The sequence below is a fragment of the Ursus americanus genome, chromosome 8 (genome assembly GCF_024610735.1).
Source record: "Ursus americanus isolate L20-20 chromosome 8, mUrsAme1.1.p, whole genome shotgun sequence".
NCBI classification, from domain to species: domain Eukaryota; kingdom Metazoa; phylum Chordata; class Mammalia; order Carnivora; family Ursidae; genus Ursus; species Ursus americanus.
In genome coordinates, this window is record NC_142134.1 from 45,499,082 (window position 1) to 45,511,082 (window position 12,001).

General features: G+C 47.6%; 1 protein-coding gene across 1 annotated transcript in view; it reads left to right on the forward strand.

Moving 5' to 3' along the window:
* Positions 1 to 404: 404 nt before the first annotated feature.
* CORIN (corin, serine peptidase) overlaps positions 405 to 12,001 on the forward strand; it is a 234,581-nt gene continuing 222,984 nt past the window's right edge. Inside the window, 4 exon segments of the mRNA XM_045815912.2 lie at positions 405 to 685; positions 688 to 774; positions 777 to 874; positions 876 to 1,172. Of these exon segments, the coding sequence (XP_045671868.2) occupies positions 601 to 685; positions 688 to 774; positions 777 to 874; positions 876 to 1,172 (567 nt within the window). The 5' untranslated portion in view covers positions 405 to 600.

A 12,001-nucleotide genomic window follows, 5' to 3' on the forward strand; every position in this document is an offset into this window, starting at 1 on the left:
AACAGAGGGCAAGTTTCTATTTGCCTAATGCAAATAATGCTGGCCTTCGAAACCTTGAATCTTTTTTGAGAAAACAAATTTGGCCTTTAATTGCCAGCGCCTGCAGTGATTTTGATTTTTACTTGGCGAGGCTCTGGCTAAAAGAAAATGGTCTAGGATGGGATAAGGAGATTTTGGCGAACCGAGGAGTAACTCTTTTGCTCCCAATTACTCTGTCTCCCACAGCCCAAACTCTCAAGTCTCATCCCTTTCTTGCTGCCCTAGCGGGGCCTAAGTTTGGCCGGGTGGGGAACCGGCAGTCCGCTTGGCGTTCCCTCTGCCCCTGCGGAACTTTGAAAGAGGTGGGGTTGCGGAGGATCTGTCCTTAAGGGCTCTTATGGGTGGGACCCAGAGATGGGAGTGAAGGGAGGGAGTGGTCCGCGGGTGGGATCTGTCGAGCAGATAAAATGTGGGGCCCCTGTCCCTTGAAGTTTAACTTGTCTCTTCCTGAGTGAGGAGCAAGGCGTCCCTAGTACGCCCCCCCCCAGTCCCCCGCAGGGGCACGAAGAGGAAAGAACCGCGAGCGACGAGGGGAAGAGTGGGCAGAGGAAAAAGCGAGACATGTTCTCCAGGAAAGAGCCCCCTGGCCTGGTTCGGGAAGAGCGCTACCGCCCAGCCGGGGTCCCGGAGCAGGTAAGACCCACGAACAGCGCTTGCCCACAAACAGGTCGGATGACCTCTCGGTCTGGTTGAATTCAGGGTCAACCCCTCCCTCCCCTGCGCCCGCGTCCTCTCCGTGCCACTTTCCTCCCCCGCCGTCGGTGAGCTTCAGCTTCTCCCGCCCGGCGCTGAGCTCCCTGCAACCAGTCCTCGGACGCATGAGCCTCCACGGGTCGCTCAGCCTCCGCGACCCTCGCAGGGTCATGGGCAGAGTTTCCTTCCGCGTCAGAGTCGGGTCTGTCCGGAGACCCCGCTCTCCTTGGCAGGGGCGTCGCCACGTCTGCTACAGCGTCCCTCCTCGGCCTGGCGCCCGGGGCGCAGCCAGTGGACTGAGCGGCGCACGGACGCCCGGGGAGGCTGCCGACGGAGCCGCCGTGACCAGCCCCTCGGGAATCCCCCGCTTCCTCGCTGCGCCAGCACCGCGGACGCCCGACCTTTGGGAGCACTGCGCAGCAGCCCGGCCGACCCCAGACGTAAGCCCGCTTTCCAGCTGCGCGCGTCTGCGTCCCCATCCCTCTCCGAGCCCGGACTGGCGCTGGCATCCCCCGCGACCAGCTGGTGCCTGGAGCTCACTGGTCTTTTCGGAGCGTTGGCAGCCCATCACCGGTCCCGCTTGCAGCGTGCCGGGAACTCCCACGCCGCCAGCGCGCAAACTTTGTCTCTGGCGCAAATCCGCCGGGGCACACCAGGCGCCAGTCTCCGGGGGGCGCAGGTTCAGAGCTGCTCCGGGTTTGGCGGGCTCCGATCCTGTCCTGGAAAGGGACAGCGCTGCCCCTAGTTCGGGAGAGGAAAGGTAGGGAAGAGCATCACCGACGGTCCTCACTGGCCTGAGTCCCCTGGAATAGGGTCTGATTCGCGACTGCCCTTCTTTTGCGCTGTCAGGAGGGTCCCAGAATCCGCTCACCGCCGCTCGGTCCCGGCTGCACGGAGTTCCTCTCTGCGGGCAGGGACTGACTGATCCTTTGGGGACTCTTCCCCAGCTTCCGTGGCGGGCGTCCGGCTTCTGGTGCCACCCGCTCGGGGCCGGTGGATGGCGGTGCAGGCGCTTTTAGCGCTGCTGGTCGTTCCCAGCCCCAGCCCCCGGCGCTCCGAGCTGCGAGCTCCTCAGGAAAGCTGCCGGGCTGGGTATTCCCAGGGAAGCTGTCCTCGCAGTTCACCAAGTGGAGCTTTCCTCCCGCGGAAAACCTCTGGGACCAAGGCATGACAAAGCCTAATTCTTGAATAAGACTACAGCAGCTTGTATATGCACATTTGTAGTTTGTAGGGTTTTTTGGTTTTGTTTTTCTAAAGTAGTTTACTGATGGAAACAAAACTGCAAAGGAATGTCCGACTGCTACCAGAAAGGGAGCGACGGCAGGATCGTTGTCCAAGAACACACGTTTTAGCTGAAGGTGTTGAAATTAAAGATGCTGCAAAACATTATATATTTTTTGGCATAACCCAGAGAGAATGAGAAGAAACAATGCATTTTTTTTAAAAGTCATAAAATCCATTTTTGTTAGTCATTAATACAACATTCACCTGCCTGTTTGTATTATTTGGTGCCCAATAGTTTTGTTTGTGAAATTATGCTAAAAATTAGTCCCCCAAACCAGATTCCTGGGGATTGAGAGGGTAGACTAGAGGTCTGTGTAGACATGTGTGAGAGTGGGGTGGAGCAGTCAGGTTTTCCTTAGAATCCTTTCCAGGACACCGGAGTTGCACTAGGATGAACTATATTTAGAGCTATTTGGGTGTGGAATTGCATAAATCTCAAAACCTCAGGATGCTGCAAAGTTTTATTTAGAGGAAGGGGCATCTTCCTAGAAAGTTCCTTGCAGGATAGGCTTACAGTGTGATGATGAAATCCTCCATTAACCTCCCAGGAGGTTAAAGAGACAAATAATAATTGCTTCATTCACCTTACCGAGTGTATTTCCAGGCATTGTGAAACTTTTTTTTTTTTAAAAGATAGAAAATTAATTCTATCAGAAACCTTCCTCTTAATACTGCAGTAATTTTAATAGCGACAGCCTGGAAGGCATCAGTGCCTCTACCACACGCCAGCTGTGGTTTCATTTTGGAAGAGCCACATTTCCCACCATGGCTTCATCTGGATTTTGGCACTTGCTGGCTCTATTGTCCTGCAAGCCCCTCAGTTGCTCAGTTGCCTCAACAACTGCCATTGTTGAGGGGCAGACAGGAAGGAGGTTGGGGGAGAAGCTGAGCAGCCTGTTATCTCCAGATAGTTGGCATCGTCCATCTCTAAAATCTGTATTTCCGATCTCCATACTGTTAATGAGGTACTCGGCTGCTCATTTTTCCTCTTTCCCTTACCTCTAGCCTCCCTTGACACAAAGACCTAAAGACTTGTGGCTTTCGGGTTTCTGAGTGTCTCTACTGCTGGGGAAAGAGAGCTCCCTGAAGACCAGGAAAGTGGCCATACAGAATTTTCCTGAATGGGTCCAAGGGAGAAGGGTTTGTTTCATGTGCCCCTTTGGCCTTAATAAGTTATTTGACAAGCACGCGTCTGTGCATCCTGTTTGCCCCATCAGGGTTTTTGGTGGTCCACTTTGCCTGGCCAAGTGGAAAACGGGGTTGGTTGGCTCAAGAATACTGCCCTGCATGGAACACTAGATCCACAGGGAGCACTTGAGCAACCTCCAGACTTAACCTGTTCCTTGAAATCTGCTCAGACACACTCATGTGCACACACACACACACACACATTTTTGTGTTTTAGACTGTTCGGTGAGGGTGGCAAAGGAAGAAGTCACAAGGATGAAAGCATGAAAGCTGCTGTTAACTCGTGTGCCTTGGAGAGGAGAGTATGGATTTTGGTGTCTAAGCTAAATTCAAATCTCTGGCTTTACCCCTTAAAAGTTACAGGGCTCTGGGGAAGTCACACAGTCCCATTGAACCTTAATGTCCTCATCCAACAAATGGAGATAATGCTACTGACCATTTCTAAGAACGCTGTGAGGATTAAAGAAGTGAATATGTCCTAGAAATACTGTCCATCATAGTGGTCTCCCCAGCCTAGTTTCACTTACAGAACTGGTCTCATCTCAGACCCAACGAATCTGTCAGGCTTTTCTCCACAGCCAGGCTTCTGTGATTCTAAAGCTGTGCTCTCCAATCGGGTAGCTGCTGCTCACACATTGTTATTTAAAATTAATGTCATTATTTAAATTCATAAAAATTAAATCCAATTAAAAATTCAGTTCTTCAGTCTCACTAGACACTTTTCAAGTGCTCAATAAGCACATGTGACCAGTAGTTACCATATTATGTTGATAGAACATCTTTTTCAATGCGGAATGTCCTCTTGAGCTTTCTTTTACTTGAGTGATAATTTTATGAGGCTCTTGGATGATACAGGTTTTCTGAGCAGGGCCTCCTTTTGCTTCTTTTCTTCCCAAGGAGTGGTTTTGTATTGCTAAATCCCTTCTGTTTTGTTGACATCTTTGACATGGCTGGGACATTTGTTGAATGGTAAATGGCTAGATCCCTTTATAAACCAGCCAATGAGTGTGGATTAGCCACAGAGTCCTTGGGCATTCTCCCCTCTGCCTTGATGATTTTTGCTAATGTATTGTTCTTTCGCCTCACAATAAGCTTCACGGCTGATGGTTTTCCTAGTTTTAGAGCAGAAATTCTAATCTAATAGAGGGAGGCTCTTCTCTCTCCCTTGTGACCTGACATGTTGAGTTTTTACAAGAAGGACCATACTAGAAGACTGGGTTCCATGTTTGCATCAAATCCACTGAGAATGTTAAATTTATTCAGATTTGAAAGTAGTACCCCCACCCTATTCTGTAGGACCCCTCCCTGAACCTCTTATTTGGACAGACTATATATTTTACCTCTTTATTTGGATTGTTTTCTGTGTCCTCCAACTTTGAGATAGAAGCTCCTCATAGGCAGAGATTTTTCTGTGTTTTCATTGCTAGAAGAATGCCTGGTACATAGTTGGTACTTATTATTTGTGAATGAATGACTATACAGAGGTATATTGGGAACTAGCTAGGAGAGATAGATGCTGTATTAGGTTCCAAGAGCTCTGTAACAAATAACTACAAGTTGCGTGGCTTAACACAACAGAAATTTATTCGCTCAAGTCCAAAATCAAGATGTCAGCAGGGCCATGTCCCTTGAAGATTCTAAGGAAGAATCCTTCCTTCTCTCTTCCTAGCTTCTGGTGGTTGCTGGCAATCCTTGGCATTCCTTGGCTTGTAACTACATTACTCTAGACTCTGCCTTCATAGTCCTTCTTCCCTGGGTTTCTGTGTTCTTTCCTCTTATTATAAGGACATCAGTCATATTTGATTTAGGGCCCACCCTAATCCAGTATGACCTCACCCTAAGTAAGTACAAAGGCAAGACCCTATTTCCAAAAAAGGGTCACATTCTGAGATTCCAGTGGACATGAGTTTTGGGGGACACGATTCAAGCCAGTACAGATGCAGATAAGTAATCCTTTCCCTGCCTGGATTCCCAACCCCCTAGAGGTTGATTTTGTTTCTGGAACTTTGCTAAATCGGCTTTATGCCAAATACAGTCTGCAACGTTTGTTATTCTTACAGACAAATAATCGCTGTGCAGGATGGGAGATTATGTCTGCTTTCCACATGGGTGTGGAATATATGGGATGTTCATGTCTGGCTTGCTGGAACCACTGCCCCTTCCTGAGCTTGTCCTATTCCCAGCCCTGTCGCCAGCCTCAACTTCTTTCTCTCTGCTCAAATAGAGCCACTGTTGTCCTAGAGCACTGGCTTGTCTGCCTCATCCCTGAGCATTCTGCAGCAGTGTTTGCTCAGCTCTGAGCTCTGCCGAAGGGTGCCCGTAAATTATGTTTTCCGCTCAGCCCTCTGGCAGTTGCCTTCATCAGCTCACCTTGCAGCAGCTGTTTGAATATTCCCCTGCCGTACATTTCTGCGGGTCCATGCCAGTGGAGCTGGTGGTGACAAGCGCAGTGTCCGTGCTTGATGGGCTGCTTGGAGATGCAGGGTGGTCCTGTCGGTGATCCATCTTGCCATTCAATATCAGTGCTGAAACCCTGTCCACAGCTCAGGAGGACACCTGTGGAGAAGGGCCAGGCATCCCACCATGTGGCTTAGGACTTAGGCAGAAAATATATGGGTGAGTGGCGAAGAACGTTTTGTTGCCACTGGTTGTGCTCAGCCCAGGACCCCTTTGAGCCTTTAGGCTGACAGTGTTTGAAGAGCACTCTTTATTTCCAGCAGTTGGGAAACTCCTAAAGAAAGGTCTTTATGCAGCTGTGAAAGGAAACTGTGTCAGTCTCTCCAAAGCTGTGAGGTCATTCTGCTGAAGTGTCACAGTGGCATAGTAAAGGTTGATAGAGCCGGGAAATCTTAATTATGAGGAGAGAAAAATCTGTATGAACAGTTCCATGTGAATTTTTCTGGCGAGGGCACCATAATACCCTGAGAGGCTCAGAGTCACGTACCAGACCCAAAGAACCTCAGCTTATGAGAATCAGCCACACAGCCTGCACAAAAGGAGGGATAGAGTCATCCATTTGCTCAACAGACATTTCTCTGCCAGGCACAGTACTAGGCTTTGGGGTACACCAGTGAACAAAAACACAACGATTCATGCCCGTGTGGAGCTCAGCTTCTAACTGAGCACTGAACATAGAGTCAGGAGTGCAGGGAAGAGAAATAATGATTTAAGTAGCATGAGTCACCTTGCCCGTCATTCTCCTTAGTGCTGGGGAGTGAGAGCCCAAGATAAGAGAAGGGAATCCAAGGTTAGTCTCAGAACACCCGTGCCTTTCTAGGTATCCACCTCAAAGTCCTCCATGTGGTCCTGTGTTTAAAAGCTTTGTGCCTTCTCGTCCTCTAACCCAAACCAGTTAATTCCTCTAGTACTCAGCTGATGAGCCTGTTCCATCTCGGGAAAACTGACCATGTGGGGTTTATGGACAGAAGTGGTATTGGTCTCCAGTGTGTCACTTTCCTTACGGATTTTCAAGGATTATTTTGACCATACGTGATTTTCCCCCCTGAGTGTGTATTTCAGAGCCTCATCCTGCAAGCAAGGTGCCCCTCCTCTGTAGTGGGGTTTGGAGATCAAAGCTGTATTATTTTGCGTAATCTATTTCTCTGTGATCATTTAGAGCCATTTTGTCTCAGTTGAGCAAAAACAGAAAATCACAAATGGGAGTTCTAGACTTCATCTGATACTAAGTTGCTTTGAGACTTCACAGAAGTCAGCCTGTTTGATCCTGGTGTCCTCATAGGTAAAATGAGGTAGTTGGACTAGACACTCTCCAAAGTTTCTAGATCTAAAAGCTGAGGTGTTAATGTGGCAGAGAAAATGAGCAGTGCATTGTACCTTTCTTTTCCCCTTTCCCTCCTCCCTTTCTGACGTTTGAGGAGTGCTGCCTGGGGAAGAGGCATCCTAGCAGAACTTAATGTTTGTTTCTTTCTTTGTGGGTCTTTTTGCTGATTCTTCTTATGGTGACCATCTGCCAAAGAGCAGAATTGCCCCTTCAACCCCAGAGAAGACTGATCAGATGAAATCTGATCACCAGAGCCCCGAGTTGTCTAGGGGTACCTTTTCTGGCTCTAAGTCAGAGCCAAGCACTTCACCGAAGCATGCAGCTTGCGGGTGGTGGAAAGAATGGGAGTGAGACAGTCCTGGGTGCTGGGGTCTTCCAGTAGATGGCCCAGGGTCAAGTTGGGAGCCAGGTACGCCTGTGGGTGTAGCTAAGGGGCTGTTCGACACAGGAGAAAAATTATTTTCCTTAAATGGTTAGGTAGCACACACACCCCCTCTGTATTCAGTTAAAAAACAAAAAATAATAAAAATGTGTTCAGAGTAGCAAAGGAACAGACTTCTTAGGAAAAAAGGAAGAATCGTTCGATCTCTGAAATTTAGGAAGCTTGGTTATAAAATAACTCAGGAAGTAGAGTGAGCCTGATTAAATGGTGAAACCCAAGCTGGGAAATAGGCTCGCGCAGCCCTGGGTGCCCTGTGTGCAGACCTGACTCGTCATTCAGCTGCTGGTGCCTCGGGCAAGTACATTTCCCGAGGTTTCCTTCTCTGAAGAATAGGAACAGGATCCCTCCTGAGAGGGTTGTGATTAAGGATTCAATAGAACTATGCTTTGTGGAGGTGCTTTGTAAGAATACAAGTTGCTATTTTTTTTTTTTCTTTTTGGTTACTGTTATCTGTGGAGAATTTAGTTGGGTCTGTCCCTAGATAATACCCTCTTGATTTGAAATCTCAATTCTGTGTAGTCAGTTGCTCTCCCTAGAGAAGGCTGAAAGAAGAAATGTTGTTTTCTGTGTCTGAACTCCCTTATGAGTATGATAAAAATAAAGCAATTGAAATTTAACATCACCCTGTTTCCTTTGTGGCACCATCCCTTAGAAATATAATGTCGGCCACATGTGTGATAGAAAACTGTCTAGTAGCTACATTTGAAAAAGCAAAAAGAAACAGATTGATTTTAATGTATTTTATTGAACTCAGGATTTTATCATTTTAACCTGGAATCCATACAAACATATGAAATATATTACTTTTTAAAAAATAATAAGTCTTCAAATTTCAATACTCTTACAGCACATCCCAATTCAGATGGGACCCATTTCTATGCTCAATAACCGCATGTGGCTAGTGTCCACCATATTGGATAGTATGGGCCATATGGCATATGGTAGGTTGAATAGCAGCCCCCCAAATATATCCATGTCCTTTTCCCCGGGACCCATGAATTCCCCCTTATATGGCAAAAAGGACTTTGCAGGTGTGTTTGGTTGAGATTCTGAGATGGGGAGAGTATCCTGGATTATCTGGGAGGACCTGGTGTAATCCCCATGTCCTTGGGCAGGAGGGCCAGAGTCGGAGGAGGAAACAAAGAGATGGCATGTGTGGAGATTGGAGACAGGAAGGTCCACCAGCCATGGCCTACAGACAGGCAGCCACTAAAAGCCAGAAAAGGCAAGGAAACAGATTCTCCGCTGAGAGCCTTCCAAAGGCAGCAGCCTTGATGACACCTTGACTTTGGCCCAGTGAAACTGATTTCAGACTTCCGACCTCCAGAATTATAAAGAAGTAGGTTTGCATTGTTGTCAGCCATTGTGGCAATTTGTGACAGCAGCCATAGGATACTATTTCCTTACTAATAACCTGATGTTAACATAGTTTCTAAGACCATTTCCAGAAGGTGTTCGCCTGGCTGTATCATCTTAGACAGAGTTATTGGTTTTATCCCAGCCTGGGCTAGGGGAGTGATGCGCCATCATTCCTAGGATTGACACAGGTTACAGCCACCCTCCCTGAGCAGTGGGGTCTGTCTGACTGACCCAATTGATGGCAAAACTCAGTTAATGTCATTGTCCTTGAGGATGAACAGTGGAGAGAGGGTACAGTACACAGGAGGGGAAAATGGTTTAGAAGAAGTTATTGGCTCTCTCTACTATCCACTCAGTATTTTCTTCAGTCTAAAAATGTACTGAAAATAATGTCTATTAATTAAAAAAAAATGTATTGCCCTGCGGGTTTGGTAGGGGTAGAGTCTTATTCTCATTCTTTTATCTGTGAATGTTAGTGATTGTGATTGGACCACTAATTCTCAACGTTTAATGAGCATGAGAATCACCTATCACTGGGTGGGACCCAAAAATTTGCATTTCTAACAAGTTCCAGGGGTTGCAGATGCCACAGGTGGGCAGGGAAGTGTTGGGAGAGTCCCTGGGAATACCTGGCAAGGCCCGGCCTCCAAGGGGAGGGTGTGCGCTATTGCTGGGAAGACCCCCAGGCCAGCCTCCCCTCCCCCACCAGGGTATACACAGAATCCTCTTCCCACAATAAGCTTAGCGGCCCCTGTTGCTAAGGAACTTGAGAGTGGGCACCTCTCCTCTTGCATGGCTCTTTTGTGTCTCCCACCCTGAAGTCTAAATTAGATGACAATCCTGAGATCCCCAAGTCTCAGCTAAAAATACCTCATTTGCCACACAGGCCAGCTGACTTCTCAGATTTCCCAGCTGGAGTGAATCCCCCAGACCTGGGGCTGCCCCAGTGGAAAGGCTATAAACAGAAAATACCAAGTTAAAAATAGCCCTGGGGAGGCCCCTCAAAGCTCTCCCACCCAGCTGCCCACTGGAGATGACCAGTTCCGGGCAAGGGGCGGGTGGGAGAATCAAGGCAGGAAGGGCTGAAGAACTCTGGCTGTGTCCGGATTCATCCTGTGGAGGAGTTAGGGCAAATTTTAGAGACTAGCTCCCTCTCTCCTGGTCTTTGTGGGGGTTTTCTGTGTGTGTGTGTGTGTGTGTGTGTGTGTGTGTGTGTGTGTGTTTTAAAGATTTTATTTATTTATTCGACAGAGATAGAGACAGCCAGCGAGAGAGGGAACACAAGCAGGGGGAGTGGGAGAGGAAGAAGCAGGCTCATAGCGGAGGAGCCTGATGTGGGGCTCGATCCCATGACGCCGGGATCACGCCCTGAGCCGAAGGCAGACACTTAACCGCTGTGCCACCCAGGCGCCCCGTGTGTGTGTGTGTGTGTGTGTGTGTGTGTGTGTGTGTGTTTTAATGTAAATTCCAGAATTGGTAACTATAGTCCTAAACTTGGCAAATGGTGATTTTTTGTCCTACCATCTTGTCTTCTGCATAGCAATAAAGTTGAGCTTCCCATCCTTTCTGAAACTGAAACAGAGATGAGCTTTTCCAAAGGTGTCCTTGGCGAGAAGGTCAAGTGGTCCCTTGGAAGGACCTGTAAGAGTTGGTTTGTGTGCCAGGGTCAGTGGTCTGAGTCATCCTGGGGCCACCTCTGATGGTCTGCCTCACTCCCACCTATCTAGCACTCACACTTTTCGTTTGGATTGTTTTGACTTTACCTCCATCAACTGAATGTCAGTAAGAGGAACAAAAATGATCTCTGGATAAAAGATAAATATTCCTAACTAATAATATTCTCCAATCGTTTTGTGTCAGAAACTCCTAAAAGCAGGCAATGCTCTCCCTTTCTTCCTTGAAGAGAGCTTTCCCAACAGGTGAAAATATCTTCTTTCCAGAAAAATTATTTATTCTCCCTAGTGGAAGTAAGCAAAACTCGTGGGATAACTATTGTAATTTTTGTTAAAAAGTTTTTTTAAATTAAAACAAAATTTCTTTAAATTTTTATTTATTTTTTAATTTTAATTTTAATTTTTTTAAAGATTTTATTTATTTATTTGACAGAGAGACAGCCAGCGAGAGAGGGAACATAAGCAAGGGGAGTGGGAGAGGAAGAAGCAGGCCCCCGACGTGGGGCTCGATCCCAGAACTCCGGGATCATGCCCTGAGCTGAGGGTAGACACTTAACGACTGAGCCACCCAGGCGCCCCTATTTTTTTAATTTTTAAAAGTGGACCTTTCTTTTTAAAAAGTTTTGTTGCTTCTCCACTCACATTTCTTAAAGACAAAGGAAAAATATGACAAATTATATTTGTCATATAATTTGGCCTTTTCCCCCTTAATAGAGTATTGAATGCTCTGCAGTGTGGCCTGGACATTGTTCTAGTCAGGTAGGAAGCGGCAAATGCAGCGCTCCTGTGGTTGTCTGGCTGCTGCAGCATCAAACGTGAAACACACAGCACACACACTCACAACCTCCGGACTTCAAGGTGGGGGAGAAGGCTGATGGATCCAGAGCTTGTCCTCTTACTCATCTTTTTTATGTAAGTGGGAGAAGAGTGGACAAAGGAAGAACGCGATTGCTTTCTGTAGATTTCAAACCTTTGTTCGGATCTTCCTATTCTTGCCCCTTGATGAAGAGCCAAGTCCTGAATTTGTTCGCTGTGTGGAGCAGACCAGGGGCAGAGCAGTGGCCAGGACCTGGCCATGGAGGGGTGCTCTGTGGGGTGTGTTGGAGCCCAAGTAGGGAAAGGAGGGGTGGGTAGGGTCAGCCTGGGTCTGGGGTCAGAGCTTGTGCGGCATGAAGAAGGCATCCAAGCGTGGGCGCCGCCAAGGCAGGGTGTCAGAGCTCAGACAGGGTGAGCCTGGAGCCATGCGGAGATCGAGCTGGGGAGACTTGTTGCAGCCTGGAGGACTGACCAAATAATTACACATATTAACAATAAGCCACGTCTCTTGCTATCGGAAAAAGGAGTTAAAGAAAGGCCGAAAGTTAAATCTAGAACCCTGTGTGTTATGGGATTGGAATTGGAGATACGGGTATAAATGTATGTTTCAACATATAAAAATAGATAAATACAGATGTAATGTGTGTGTGTATGTGTGGACCAAAGATAAATACATTTCCCCCTGTGGCTCTTGTCTGCTGAAAGACACCGAGAACAGTGACGACC